The 15,924-nt window shown below is 40.9% G+C and overlaps 1 protein-coding gene and 1 long non-coding RNA gene across 6 annotated transcripts in view; one reads left to right on the top strand and one right to left on the bottom strand.

The window, feature by feature from the left end:
- The window catches only part of LOC122669049 (dihydrolipoyl dehydrogenase 2, chloroplastic-like), a 41,354-nt gene that overhangs the window by 5,431 nt on the left and 19,999 nt on the right, over window positions 1–15,924 (bottom strand). For all 5 annotated transcript variants that reach the window (XM_043865677.1, XM_043865679.1, XM_043865680.1 and 2 more), the window contains 2 exons: window positions 15,109–15,234; window positions 14,925–15,005 (listed from right to left, as the gene is read on the bottom strand). In XM_043865677.1, the coding sequence (XP_043721612.1) occupies window positions 14,925–15,005; window positions 15,109–15,234 (207 nt within the window). The remainder of the gene's footprint in view (window positions 1–14,924; window positions 15,006–15,108; window positions 15,235–15,924) is intronic.
- Window positions 1,790–14,254, top strand: LOC122669055. The gene is made up of 3 exons (XR_006333960.1): window positions 1,790–1,881; window positions 4,576–4,580; window positions 14,243–14,254. It is a non-coding gene; the product is annotated as an uncharacterized LOC122669055 (long non-coding RNA).

The raw sequence follows: 15,924 nt of genomic DNA on the forward strand, positions 1-15,924 counted from the left end.
CATAGATCATGCCTAACCTACAGTATTTTATTTTAATAACTATTAAGACTATAAATATAGCAAGTCGAGCTTTTATTTCATTTCTCCTTTCAACACTTAATTAAGGTTCACCATTTCACCACCACCATGTGGGCAGACAGGCATGTTATTAGATGATGACATCACACATATTGCATTTGTCAACTTTTAGCCCCTAACAACCTAAAAAGCAGGGAAGTGCTGAAAAGTTAGTAAGAAATTGACACGAAAATTACAAGAAATTTCATTAGATCCCTTTATTACAAGAAGGCAGTTTTGTAATTATGAAACTTATGACTGAGGTTTGAGCCACTTTCTTGCTCATATGGGGCTGAAACTTGACCAATGACTGGGGTCTGGCGTCCTCATGCCACAGGGCAGTTTTTAATACTTGGAGAACCTTCCCAACTCTTCAAAAAACTTCACTTGAAATAGTAAAAAAAAAAAATCCCTACATTTCTTGAGAACAATGTAATGTAAGGTTTGCCAAGCTACAGAAATGGCTAACTTTAATCACTTTTTCAGGTCCATAAGGTCAGTGTCTACGACCTTAGTAATTGAATTATAGAAATAGCATTTTCTCCCAATACTATAACAAGCAAAACATGCTTAATGATTTGCTAACTCCACTTATTTCATGAAAGAAACAAGTAAAGTCCTGTACAACTAGTTCAGAAATTTATATGAATCGTGTCAAATCTGGATAGGTTACAAAATATGTTGACCAGGAACTAAAACCAAAAAGATATCCAGCTACATCAAAATGATTAAAAATGTATATTAGTAAATCTATCCAAAAAAAAAGGGGGGGGGGGGGGAATAAAACTATAAAGGCAACAGTGGAATGTAGATTTCTTTGTCATATATCATCAGCCAACAGCTGTGATTACAATGTCTCCCTGTCACAAGTCACCATTATGGAGGAATCACTGATGAAGTTGCACAAACGAGTAATATTGAACTATTGCTATTAGGTCTCTCTTCTCAGGATGAATCCATATGTTTAGCAATTTTTTAAAATCATATCATATGGAATGTCTTTTCTTTTTTCTTGATGGTCTAGCAGTCTGATTGACAGGTCTGACAGTCCAAAACGATCCTGCCAGTTGAGTGTAAATGGCCAAAACAACGAGCAGTGACAATCTGAATGGTGGTCGTACTCTTAGTGTTCAAGTTCTAGGATTTTGTGGGACCAGGGTTCAAATCCCTCTATTTGGTTGTTTTGTGATGAGATTAAATAGATTACACAATAATTATCAAGTCTTGCCACAACTTACTTACGGAGTAGTCGTGGCATAATGTCATGAAGTTTGTTAAAGGTTATGATAGGGGGAGTGTCCCTATCATGTGTTATGTTGAGTTGTAGAGTTTAGGTTCATGTCTTCTTTCTTTAGTCATTTACCTTTATTATAGTTAGACTTAGGCTTGGTTATTACTTTCTATTATAATTAGACTTAGACTCTTAGTAGGTTTCTTACTAAGAGTTGGTTGCTTGTTTAATATAAGGGAGAGGCTGTCCATGCTAGAGGCATTCTATTGCATTCTGTTCCTATCGTGTTCACCTGGTTCCTTTTTTCTCTTCATTGATTCTGGTTTGTTTTCTCCTCGATTTTGTCACATAGTATCACAGTGATGAAGAAGAAAAAAAAAGGAAAATCTACTGAGCTGCATACGTTGGTGAGTCTTCGTGTGTTCTGCTGGTTGAGTTGGGCGACTGCTGTTCCTCAATAAGCTTCGTTGGTCGTCTTATTTTTCTTCCCGGTGGCTGCTGGTAGGAAGAACCAACTGCAATTGCTGACTGAGTAGAGTCTGAACTGCTATTTGCTTCCCTCTTTGGTGAGGTTTGCCCATATGCGATCTTCTGTAAGGATAATATCTATTGGTACTGACGTCATCGATACAAGCCTCATCCGGGGGTGATGCCAGAAATTCTGCCATTGGAATCTTGAACACCATCGTCTTTTAACACTAGATCTAGAGCCAGGTGCTTGATCATGACCACGATCATGGTTGTTTCAGCCACTGGCACAATTCATCATCCTTCCAACAGAGTAATGTGTGAAAGTTTGGTGGGAAAAGTAGGGTTTGGATAGAGAAAAGGCTGGACAAGTTACAGTACAAAGGAGGAAGAGCAAGGGCTGTCGATGCTACTGTTGATCAAGGGTTTAGCATATTGTCTCTCTTCTGTTAAAAGTCTTGGTTTCAAACCTGATGCTGATCGATTCATCCCCCTTCTGGATTTGTGAGTTGCAGGAATTGGTTTCAAAATCTGGTTTTTGCAACCAGAGTAGAACCTGTACCTAGCGCCACATCTTCAATCAGATTGATCTTATTCACTTGTTGCTTGCTCTTTGATCTGCTACCAGTTCTATTCGATAGGACTTTGAGTGGCAACTCTTCGGTCCCCCCCCCCCCACAGGTTTCTTTGTCTGTTTTCAGCACACCTCTTCTTAAATGTTGTTGGCTGCTTGTTTCGAAGGTTGAAGACAACCTTCACCCCCATGATTTTAATAGCTTTTATTTCTTATTTTGTTTTCCAAAACAACCTATCTCTGTTGCTAGGCCTTGTATCATGTATGACTTTGAATAGAACTGATTGGAAAGCAAGGATCCATGTCATTGACCCCATTTAGTTGGGATAAGGTTATGTTGTTGTCTTTTATTTTTGTTATAAGATTGTCCCCTTACAATAAATCCTATTTCCTTTCATAAACCAGCTCTCATTTTAACTACTTACCCTTTTAAGATTGCCTCTTATTTAGAACCTTGCCATCCTATTGTAGATTTCAGTTTATTACAAGTTTTCCATTACCCTCTTATTAGTTCCTTTTCTTTCAATTTTACTTCCCGCTTAGTCCCAGCTACTATTTCAATACCAAAGGGGTCCTAAACTGTCACCAGATTTCACGGAATTGCGATTGGTTTTGTATGTTTGCAATTTTATTGCTTTGATGGACCCTAGATCATATCAGTTTGGGGTTGGATTTTTGGAGAGTGGTATTTGCATGGAGTGGTGTTGGTAACTTGGTATACTGTTCTGTAGATGGTATCTACTCTTCGCATATGAAGATTTTAATGCTCTCTTAATATTTATTTACATCGGACTGATCTGGGATTTTATTTGCTACCGCTGTTTTTGGTACGGGATTTGAGTGCGGATGGTCTTTCGTGATGCTGGTTATTGCGGACATACGATGATGGGTTATCCTTTCTTGCATCCTTTGCATTATTTGTCCACGTGTAGTGCTACATGTGAGTAAGAGATTGGAGTTATTTTATTGGAGATTGTTACCAGAGATATTATTATTGTTATGGGTAAATTACACTGCGACTCCCCGAGGTTTGTCCTAAATACGGTGCGACCGCCTGTGTTTCTAAATTATACAGCCAGCACCTTTAAGTGGACGGTGATAAATAATAAAATATAAAATGCCAACTTTGCCCTTCTAACATTTATTACCAAAAACCTATTCAAACCGTCTTTACCGTTGCCTTCTTCCCCACATCTGAAGTTGCTGCTATCTTCTCCGAAGTCACAAGACCTGCAACTCCACCGTACAGGTATGCCCTTCTCCACCTGCCATTGTCTCTCTCTTCTCTCCCTCATCTCAACTACCCCTGTCTTCTCCCTCTCTTCTCTCTCGTATTTCCATTCTATTCTCTATTGTATTTCGTTTTTTTTTTCTCACGCCTCTCCCTTATAGCCATTAACCCTCAAATGTTAGCTTTTTTCTTTCTCAAAAATAAGTTAATATGAAGAAGATTAACATTGTATCGAGAAAACATGGAATCTTCACAAGCCATTTTAAACATTAAAAATTGCAGAGAGAGAGAGAGAGAGAGAGAATGAATAAACGGCCACCAACAACTATGGCCCCATTGGTAAGAGTTAAGAGTTGTTGAGGTGGAAATCCTTTCCCTTCTCTTCTCCATAGAGATCTATTCTGTCCGATTGTGGATAAAGGTTGTATAAATAGGCCCTACTCTCCACCTTCTCTTCATCACTTCTCCCAATATTCTCTTCTTCTTCTATCATTTATACAGACTCTCTGGTGTGTGTGTTGTTGTTGTAAAGAATCAAAGAATGGCAAAGGCTGCGAAGAGAATCCCTCATAACAAAGAAAAGGCTGAAGCAAGAGAAGGACACGATGGTAATCAACAGCTACTGCAAGAAGCTCCGATCTATGGAGATCTGTTGGAGACAATCCTCACCCGCCTCACCCTGATTGACATGGTGGCTGCGTCTCGTGTCTCCAAGTCATTACCTCCCTTGTTGTTGCAGGTCATCGCCGGTCGTCGCAGGTCTCGGTGATGGTCTCATCAGATCCCACGTCGCCAGTCATCGCAATTCTCGATGACGGTCTCAATAGACCCCACGAATGGTTCGTGTAGCAGGCAAGGGATGGAGTTGAAGATGGCCTCAGTAGATCACCATCTTGAGAACCCTAAAATGCATCTTCCTTATCATGCCTTCGAGTAGCAGAGGAAGAGTTGAAGATGGCTTGAGGCAGATCGCCAAAACCCTAAACCCGCAACTGATTTGAGTAGCAGGGGAAGGGGGTGTGAAGTTAGGGATGCCCTATGGGCAAAATGCTAAGCTCACACCCCATTAGGGGTATATTAGTCATTTGAAGGCATCAATTACCAACACCGTAATACCTAACTAATGGAGTGGGCCTGACTGTAACAACTAACCTAAACTCAGGGGATCTGGCCGTATAATTTAGAAACACGGGGTCACATTGTATTTAGGACAAACCTTAGGGGGTCGCAGTGTATTTTACCCTTATTATTATTTGCTCTAGTCATAACTGAAGATTATTATTATTTTCTTGTTCATGTCATTTGCTCGTGTTCCTCAACAACAATTTGTTACTTGTGGTTTTCAGCAACAAGATTCTTTTATGCGGTTCCCAGCAACCTTATGCTGTTATCATTGGTTTCTAGCAACCTTATGTTGTGCTATGTGGTTTGCAGTAACCTATACTGCACTTTTACCAGTGATCCGCAGTAACCTATACTGCACTTTATCAGTGGTTCACAACAACCTATGTTGCACTTTTACCAATGGTCTGCAGTAATCTATACTGCACTTCTACCAGTGGTTCGCAGCAACCTATGCTGCACTTTTACCACTGGTTCGCACCAACCTATGCTGCATTTTTATCTGTCTTCTTTGTGAAGATTACTACTGGTGTTAAGATATACCAGAATACCAACCGTGAGGGTATTCTGGTCTTTTTTCCCTTTTTATTTTATGTTATTATTCTGTTTTATGTATTCCTGGATTCCTAGTCATATTTCGGCTAGGACTAGGGTTATTTTAGACTTGTGATTTGTATTTTTCATTCTATAAATAAAGGACTTGACTGATCTAATCAATCACTCAAGTATTCTCCCAATTCTCTTTTCTAATATGGTATCAGAGCAGGTCTCTCTGATCTAGCCTGGTTCCTAGCCCCCCCCCCCCTTCTTCCATTGTCCTCTTCCCCATCCTTATTCCACTCGATCTCCATTCCCCTCCCCCCCAACTCAAATTTCTTCCCTTTTTTTCTGTTTTTCTTCTCCAATTAGGGCAGATCTAATGAGGTGATCTATGAGATAGATGCTGCCCTAATTTATCACCTCACCAATTGATGATTTAAGAAGGTTTTTGGATCGATAGCTGCTGCCCACACTTCTGCGATTTTTTTTGGAGTTCTCCCCTGTTGAAGATCAGATTCTCCTTGCAATTCAAGCTAGTTTTCTTGGGATCCAACACTGCAGGTTTTCTGGACAGCTGCTGTCTCTGTTTCTCTTCCCACCATTGAGGCATCTATCCATATCGATCTCCTCTCCAGGTTTTTGAAAAAAAAAATAAAAACCTGCTACTTCTCGATCTGGTTTGTTTCTCCTCTCTGTGTGGGCTGTTGATTTGAACACATCTGCATCAACTTTCAAGGCTGCTTCTGCAGTATTTTCTCACTGGTTGAAGACCTCTCAATCTCTATTTGAAGACCCCTAAATCTCCATCAATTTCTCTTCTAGGGTTTTACTCAAAACCCTAACTATCGATTGTGGATTTAGGGCTGCTTGTTGCTGCCAAAGGGATTCATTCATCTATCACTTTTTTATTTCTGTTTTGCTGCCACTGTTTTGTCTGCAATATGGGGGACTCAGAAGTGACCACGGCCAACTCTGGAGTTGATTCTCAGAAGCGGACAGAATTCCTCCCTTATGCCGCATCTATTAAACTTGATGGATCAAATTACCTCATATGGGCCAGATCTCTCTCCTTGATTGTGGCTGGTAGGGGACTCAGTGGGCATCTTAATGGCACCTCCAAACAGCCTACTGAAGAAGGCACTGCCAAGACCCGATGGGTTGCCAATGATGCCATGGTTGTCTTTTGTCTTGAACTCTATGCCCCAAGAGCTTTCCCGCCAATATCTTCTTCTTGAATCCGCTGCACAAATATGGGCTGCTGCTAAGGGCACTTATGGACAATTGGGGACTGATGCACAGGTGTATGACATTAGGAAGACACTCCAGTCTACTACCCAAAAGGAGCTGTCCGTAACTAAGTACTATGCTGTCCCCAAAAGTCTGTGGCAACAATTGGATCACTATGCCCCCTTTCAGCCCACCACAGCTGCTGATGTTACTGCTTATTCAGCCTATGTGGATAAGTTTCGTGTTTATGATTTCTTGGCTGGTCTTAATGCTAATTATGATCCAATACATGTGCAAGTCCTTGGTAGGGTGCCTTTCCCTACATTAGAGCAGGCCTTCTCTTATGTTCTTACTGAGGAAACACGTTGGGCTGCAATGATTACAGGCTGCTGGTTCTAAAGCCACTTCTTCTGACTCTACTGCCACTGCTACTGCTGCTGCCCCTCCAAAGGAGCCTGTCAAGTGTGAACATTGCAATAAACTATATCACACTAAGGCTTAGTGCTGGAAATTACATGGGAAGCCTGCTGATTTTGAGGCTAAACGTGGCCGTGCTAAACCTAAAAACAAAGCCAATCACACTGAAAGTGTAGCTCCGGCACCCACTGCTCACAATAGTTTCTCCCAGGAAGATTTCCAAGCTCTCCGGCGTATGTTACAGTCTTCCACTACATCTGTTCCTGCCGGTTATTCCACACCATCAGGTTCCCACTTTGCCCGCTCAGGTATCTCTTTTGCTGGTCACTGTGCATCGGTTGTCTCCTCTCCCTGGATTATAGATTCCGGTGCCACTGATCACATGACAGGTTCTTCTAACCTTTTTTACACATATTCCCCTTCTTCTGGGAAAGATAAAGTTCGGGTGGCTGATGGTTCCCTCTCCTCTCTTTCAGGCAAGGGGTCCATCAGTTGCTCTCCTTCACTTACTCTATCCTCTGTTTTGCACATTCCAAGATTTATTACTAACCTTCTTTCTATTAGTAGTATTACCAAAAATTTAAATTGCAAAGTGACTTTTTTTCCTACTCATTGTGTCTTTCAGGAACTGGACTCGGGGAGGACGATTGGATCGGGTAGGCTGCATAATGGATTGTATCTCCTTGATGATGGGCCGCAACAAGCTTTACCTTCCCAATTATGTCAGTCATCTTCTTTTTCTTCTGAATTACACCAACGGCATTCTAGATTAGGACACCCCTCTTTGGGCACTTTAGCTCTTTTGTTTCCTACTTTGTTTAAAGATTGTAATAAGGAAGAATTTTTTTGTGAGCCTTGTGTCTTGGCCAAACAGACACGATCCATTTATCCTATATTTAATAAACGCAGTGATGCAGGTTCATCATAGATATTGGCTCATTTCTTTAGACATAGGCCTAGGGTTGGGTTATATACATGTTGGGCCTTTGTTCCCAAGGGTTTTCTATGTATAAGGCCACTTTAATGGGCCTAAACTAGGGGTACATAGGTTGCATACGGGATTAGCTCAATACTTAGTTTATTTTTATGTTTTCTAATTGAACCGGTTCAAATTGGTTGCATCCAATTGGTTCAATTTAAGTGATCATGTGACTTGGTTAAGTGATCATGTGATGTAAGTTGGGCTGGATTAGGACTCTATAAGTCCAGCCATGTTTTGAGTCTATTTCCTTTAGTATTTTAGTTTCCTAGTCAATTTAAATTACCTAATAGGTTAGGGATAGGATTAGACCATTCCTTTTTAGTGTCTAAGTCTATTTTTGAGTCTTCTATATAAGTTTGTAAGGGAAGCCAGCATTGTACACGAATTTGATTAATGAAAAAAGCTTTTGCTTGTTGGCTGCCATTGTTGTTACTCCTGTGCTCCTTGTGAGTGTGCATCCTTGTGGTTCTATCAAGGTGGAAAGGGACTGGTGGAATCCGGTTGACTCCTTACGCCGTGACGGCTGGGAGGATCTTCTTCAAATTCGAAGGTGGCTTTATCCTTCACAACTATCAAAGCTTGCTGCCAGTGGAATCTCTAGTAAGTTTGACGCCAAAATAATTCTTCTAATCCTCTAATCCTTTCCCCCAATTGATCCCCTTTATTTTTTGTTTGAATCCCATAAACCCTTACTCCATTAAAGCCCAAAACCTGCAACTCAATTCTGTCCAGAATTGCAGAATTTCAAAACTCATCCAAACCCTAACCTTTTTATACCATATTGACCCCCTAGACCTGCCCATTAATACCCTATAAACCCCTTTCCCAATATCCAACCCAAACCCTAGGAATTGACCTAAATCCTAGTGTTGTCCATTCGAACCAGCAGCCCCTTTTGTTATTTGATCTGGTTGTTTGGCTCCTAGTAGGTCTCCTACCTATCTAGGACTACATTAATTGGTATCAAAGCTATGGCGGAGGGAAGCTCCAACCAAGCCTCAAAAGACCCACCTCCATTCGTTTTTAAGACCCGAGTTCGTCTACCCAATGGGAGCACAACCATATTAATTGTTGATGAGAGGCGACGTAACAACATTATTTCACAATCCATGGTGGATATGTTGTCCCAATCAGGAGAGATTTGCATCATGCCTACAGGTAAAGTCTGTGTTTAATTTAGGTGTTCTTCATACCATGATGGTGCTTGGTGTCAGCCGGTACCACATTCAAAGAGTTTTATTTGCAGTAGGTGGTGATTGGTTGGACGAGCGACAAGGTTGGATTGAACCTGAAAACAACTCGTGTGTCCTACCTGATCGACACCATCTATACCATTTATTTACTCTAAAAGGGTATAACCAAAGGTGACCACATCGACTGTACAACCACAGGGACTGCCGAACATGTCAACTCAAACGCAAGTGGCATCGACTGTGTTTGAAGTTTCACCAATGGCAGATGCACCAACAGAAGATCCTACTGAAGTGATCTATGTTGAAGAAACCAATATAGATAAGGCTGAACCAGTAGAAGATGAAAGGCTGATTGAGAGCATTCCAAAGGAAACCAATGACCTTCAAGATGCTGCTCTTGAAGAGGTGGAGCTTGTGTCTCATGCATTAGATGAGAAGGTTGCTAACACTGAAGGCTCTATGGATGAAACATTGACAATTGCTGTTGATTCACAGGCAGAACACATAGAGTCTGTTATGCCACCATGGTTCTTCGAAGAGAAAGCTCCACGCATTAAAGACTTTATCCCCAATGTTCCTGCCTCATCGGAATTTTGTTTGGGGATAGTCAAAGTTGTTGATCACATGTTGATTCCCCCTCATCACGGCAAAATTCGAGGACGAATTTTTTCAAGTTGGGGAGAGTTTATGCAGGCTCATCATAGATATTGGCTTATTTCTTTAGACATAGGCCTAGGGTTGGGTTATATACATGTTGGGCCTTTGTTCCCAAGGGTTTTCTATGTATAAGGCCACTTTAATGGGCCTAAACTAGGGGTACATAGGTTGCATACGGGATTAGCCCAATACTTAGTTTATTTTTATGTTTTCTAATTGAACCGGTTCAAATTGGTTGCATCCAACTGGTTCAATTTAAGTGATCATGTGACTTGGTTAAGTGATCATGTGACAACTTAAGTGGTCATGTGCTGTAAGTTGGGCTGGATTAGGACTCTATAAGTCCAACCATATTTTGAGTCTATTTCCTTTAGTATTTTAGTTTCCTAGTCAATTTAAATTATCTAATCGGTTAGGGATAGGATTAGGCCATTCCTTTTAATGTCTAAGTCTATTTTTGAGTCTTCTATATAAGTTTGTAAGGGAGGCCAGCATTGTACACGAATTTGATTAATGAAAAAAGCTTTTGCTTGTTGGCTGCTATTGTTGCTGCTCCTGTGCTCCTTGTGAGTGTGCATCCTTGTGATTCTATCAAGGTGGAAAGGGACTAATGGAATCCGGTTGACTCCTTACGCCGTGATGGCTGGGAGGATCTTCTTTAAATTCGAATGTGGCTTTATCCTTCACAACTGTCGAAGCTTGCTGCCAGTGGAATCTCCAGTAAGTTTGACGCCAAAATTCTTCTTCTAATCCTCTAATCCTTTCCCCCAATTGATCCCCTTTATTTTTTGTTTGAATCCCATAAACCCTAACTCCATTAAAGCCCAAAACCTGCAACTCAATTCTGTCCAGAATTGCAGAATTTCAAAACTCATCCAAACCCTAACCTTTTTATACCATATTGACCCCCTAGACCTGCCATTAATACCCTATAAACCCCTTTCCCAATATCCAACCCAATCCCTAGGAATTGACCTAAATCCTAGTGCTATCCATTCGAACCGGCAGCCCCTTTTGTTATTTGATCCGGTTATTTGGCTCCTAGTAGGTCTCCCCCTATCTAGGACTACATTACGCAGTTCTTCCTTATTTCACTTAATACATTCTGATGTGTGGGGACCTAGCCGTAAGACCTCTCTTCATGGCCAGCGATGGTTTGTCACCTTTATTGACTGTCTTCCCGTTTCACTTGGGTATACCTTATGCATAACAAGAGTGAAGTCTTCTCTTGTTTTCAGCATTTTCATAAAATGATCCAAACTCAGTTTAATGCCTCTCTCAAGATTTTGAGAAGTGACAATGGGACAGAATATATGGACGGTGAGTTCCAAAGATACCTCTCTGCCCATGGCATTTTACACCAAACTAGTTGTGTTGATACTCCAGCCCAAAATGGTGTGGCTGAGCGAAAGAATCGCCATCTCTTGGAGGTGGCCCGGGCCCTAATGTTTGCCCATCATGTTCCTTCCTTTTATTGGGGGGATGCTGTCCTTACTGTAGCCTATTTGATTAATAGGCTGTCGACTCGGGTTCTTGCTTCCAAGTCCCCTATTGAGCTTTTACATGGCTCTTCCTTTTATATTGTTCCCCCTAGGGTGTTTGGGTGTGTATGTTATGGTGGGGATACTAGATCTCCTGGCAAACTTGAGCCCCGCAGTCTACGCTGCATTTTCTTGGGTTACTCTGCCTCCCAAAAAGGGTACAAATGTTATTATCCTCCTGCCCGCCGTACCATGGTCAGTATGGATGTTATCTTTCACGAAACTCTCTCCTATTATTCGTCCCCACCTCTTCAGGGGGAGAGTTCTAGTGAAGATGTGTTGACCGTTGACCCCCCTCTTAGGCATGTTTATGAGGAACCTACTCCTGCTGTTCTGAGTATGCCTACCCTGCTTACCCCTACCCTTCCCTCCACGTCAGGGGGAGATATTCCTACACAGGGGGAGGTTCCCCATTCTCCTTCAGGGGGAGATGTTCCCGCACAGGGGGAGGTTCCCACAATTCCTGCTCAAGGGGAGGTCACCCCAGTCCAGAGAACCATTGGTGAATTTCAGCGAAGGATTGATGTGATAAATTTGAAGGTTTTTTCAAGGAATAGGACCAGAACTAGGGAGCTTCAATCCACTGTGACACCTGTTCCCGTCCAATTGCCAACTTCGGCTCCGGAACCTACTTCTCCACCTGGTAATACTTCTTTGGATCTCCCCATTGCTGTTCGCAAACGTGTGAGAACTTGCACTCAACACCCTTTATCTCATGTTGTTTCTTATGATGCTTTGTCTCCATCCTTGCATGCATTTGTTTCCTCGCTTTCTTCTGTTCGTATTCCTCAAAATTGGCAGGAAGCTCTTACAGATGGAAAATGGAACGCTGCAATGATGGAGGAAATGGACGCCTTGAAAAAAAATAACACATGGGAACTTATGACTCTTCCACCAGAGAAGCAAACTATTGGATGCAAATGGGTGTTTGTAGTGAAACAGAAGGTGGATGGAACTGTGGATAGGTATAAGACACGTCTCATGGCCAAAGGATTTACTCAGACATATGGGATAGATTACCAGGAGACCTTTGCTCTTGTCGCTAAGCTGAATACTGTCCGAGTACTATTATCTTGTGCAGTTAATCTTAGATGGGACTTACAACAGCTTGATGTAAAGAATGCCTTCCTCAATGGGGAACTCGATGAAGAGGTTTACATGGAAATTCCACCAGGGTTTTCTTCTGACAGCAATCGAGGCAAGGTTTGCAGATTGAAACGTGCTCTCTATGGGTTGAAACAATCCCCCCGAGCATGGTTTGGCCGTTTTCACAAAGCAATGGTTTCTGTAGGCTACAAGTAGAGTAATGCAAATTACACTCTCTTTATCAAGAGAGTTTATCAAGAGAGTAGGCGAAAAACTCACTATCTTGATAGTCTACGTTGATGATATTGTGGTCACTGGCAATGATAGTGTTGAGATCAGCAGGTTGAAGACATTTCTTGGCCAAGAGTTCGAGATTAAGGATCTAGGAAAACTAAGGTATTTTCTTGGGATTGAAGTTGCCAGATCTTCAAAAGGCATCTTTCTTTCCCAACGAAAGTATGTCCTAGACCTACTGACTGAGACTGGTTTGTTAGGATGCAGTCCTTCAGATACTCCTATGGATGCAAATGTTTGTCTCAAGGAAAAGGAGGGTGATCCAGTTGATAAAGTGCGATATCAAAGACTAGTGGGAAAGTTGATTTATCTCTCTCATACTCGTCCCGATATTGCGGTTGCTGTTAATCTTGTCAGTCAGTTTATGCATGATCCCTATACTTCACACAGGGAAGCTGTTCTTCGAATTCTTCACTACTTGAAGTCCGCTCCTGGGAAAGGAATTCTCTTGGCTCCTCATGGTCACCTACGCATTGAGGCGTATACTGATGCTGATTGGGCAGGTTCCCCAGACTGTAAGTCTATTTCTGGTTACTATTCTTTTGTGGGTGGTAATCTTATCACCTGGCGTAGCAAGAAGCAAAATGTGGTGGCCCGTTCTAGTGCTGAAGCCGAATTTCGTGCTATGGCACATGGTATTTGTGAGCTACTCTGGTTAAAAAGTTTTCTACAAGATCTTGGCGTTGCTATTCGTCTTCCTATGATGTTGTATTGCGATAATAAGGCTGCCATTAGTATTGCACATAATCCGATACAGGACAATCGCACGAAGCATGTTAAGGTGGATTGGCATTTCATCAAAGAAACGTTAGAAGAAGGCCTTATTTGTGTTCCTTATGTGAAATCTGCTGATCAACTTGCTGATATGTTTACCAAGGGACTGCCTGGACGGGTCTTTCATCCTAACTTAGTCAAGTTGGGCATGCTTGATATCTTTGCTCCAACTTGAGGGGGAGTGTTAAGATATACCAGAATACCAACCGTGGGGGTATTCTGGTGTTTTTTCCCTTTTTATTTTATGTTATTATTCTGTTTTATGTATTCCTAGATTCCTAGTCATATTTCAGCTAGGACTAGGGTTATTTTAGACTTGTGATTTGTATTTTTCATTCTATAAATAAAGGACTTGACTGATCTAATCAATCACTCAAGTATTCTCCCAATTCTCTCTTCTAACAACTTGCCTTCCTTGAGAAGGGCTTATGATGTTTTTATTGTTGCTATGATATTTTGGATTGCAGTTGGTGTTCTCTGCCCCACTTATTTTGTTCGTTGCTAGCTGGATTTATTCGACACGAAGAGTTTTCTCTACCATTGCTGATGATGATTGGTGTGCTTAAGTTGGTATTGCTACCAGAATGACGTTCTCACTATGCTCACTGGCATCTACGACTGCTACATATGTTCAAGACTGGTTCTGTTGTTAATATCTATTCTTTTTTTTTTTTTTGTTGCAACCGAGTAGGACATAGAGATTTATTGAAGTGTTAATATCTATTCTTGTTGTTCCAATCTGGAGTCTTTTGACAGAAATATATACTCCAGCTTGAGGTGGGTGTTAAAGGTTATTCATGATAGGGGGAGTGTGCCCATCGTGAGTTATGTGGAGTTGTAGAGTTTAGGTTTATGTCTATGTTTCTTCTTTACTTATTTACCTTTATTGTAAGCCTTTATTGTAATTAGACTTAGGCTTGGCTATTACTTTCTATTGTAATTAGACTACTCTTAGTAGGTTTCCTACTAAGAGTTGGTTGCTTGTTTCCTATAAGGGAGAGGCTGTCCACAATAGAGGCATTCCATTGCATTCAGTTCCTCTCTTCATAGATCCTCGTTTGCTTTCTCCTTGATTTTGTCACAAAGTTCATATTGATGTGCCTGATGATCAGGGTTCGAGTATCCTGTACTTCACTTTTTTTTTATTGGAAATGACATGAGGCAGCTCAACGGTCAGAACGATTGAAACTGTCCGATTGTCAAAACAGGACAGTCTACTGGCATGTAAATGGTTCTTGGGCACCTTGCAGTCAGATGACTAGTACAGAACAATCCTCCCTTTTCAGGCAATGGTCCAAAGGGTTTGACTGCTGTCAATCCATTCAAATGGCATGTAACATATTAATATTTACTAGTCTACATTTTTATCTTACAGTAGTTGCACATAGATCTAAGTGCTGATTTATACTTTGTGTCTCTCAAGCAGCACCTCTGACTCTGGTTTATTCAACTGTTTTGATTATTACAACTATGCAGCTCCAACAATCTGTCTGAATAAGATAAGTGCAAGTCTAAGAGATGAAAAATTACCTCCAAAGTATCTTTTGGCTCCTTTGTCTTTGCATCAATAAGCTCAATAGTGACAGGTTTTCCATCCTTTGCCGGAGTGATCTGTAGCAAATGTCAAAGATGTTACCTTCTGACCAAATACAGAGGAAGAAAAAAAAAATCAATTTTCAATGACGGTATGGTAATCATTGAAAATAACATTCACCTTGCTTGCAAATACACCAGTATGGTAATCAATTTTACGAGGATTTATGAGAACTCTCTGGGCTAACTTTCCGATTTCAGGATCAAAGCCAGGCATAAGCTGATCCAGTGCTTCAATAAAAGTAACCTGTGTAACCAATTCGTTGTTAACATAATCCCATTCAGAAAAATTTACGGTATCATGAGGGGCAAACAAAATTTAGTAGTTCCCAGAGCAAAAAACCTAAAGAAAATTGCAAATATCAAATAAGAAACCAACAGATTTTGGTACGGAAAAGATTAGGAAAATGACCAAAACTGACTTAGATTGAATGCAGTAATAAAAATAAAGGTAAAGAAACCAAATTGAAGCAAAAAATTGTAGAAAATCAAACAAGCAAAGATTAATGGCAAAAAAAATTGTGAAACAAAACGAAAAGGAACTGCATGAATTCACAAATAGAATTTCTTCATGGTTTGACACTCAATAGTCCACTAAATAGTAGTGGCAACAAGGAATGTGAGCATTTTCTTATTCAATTTGGAACTTGAATAAATATCATTAGATACATGTGTGAGTTCAAGTCACTGAATAAAAGCACTGGAAATTCAAGCAAGGATTCATGTCTTCAATAATATTGAAAGATGACACAGTACATGCCAGTTCTCGAGTATGAATTGATTGAACATAAAGTCATATAGTGGTTCAGTAACAATCCCCACAAGAACTGAATCCATCTGATAGACTCAGAGTCCCTGAAATGGATGAAATAGCGAAGATCATATGCACTATGAAGGTGGCAATGCATACAATCAGCAAACATTTCAAGAAGTTTGC

Source organism: Telopea speciosissima, chromosome 7 (assembly GCF_018873765.1).
Source record: "Telopea speciosissima isolate NSW1024214 ecotype Mountain lineage chromosome 7, Tspe_v1, whole genome shotgun sequence".
Taxonomy (NCBI): Eukaryota; Viridiplantae; Streptophyta; class Magnoliopsida; order Proteales; family Proteaceae; genus Telopea; species Telopea speciosissima.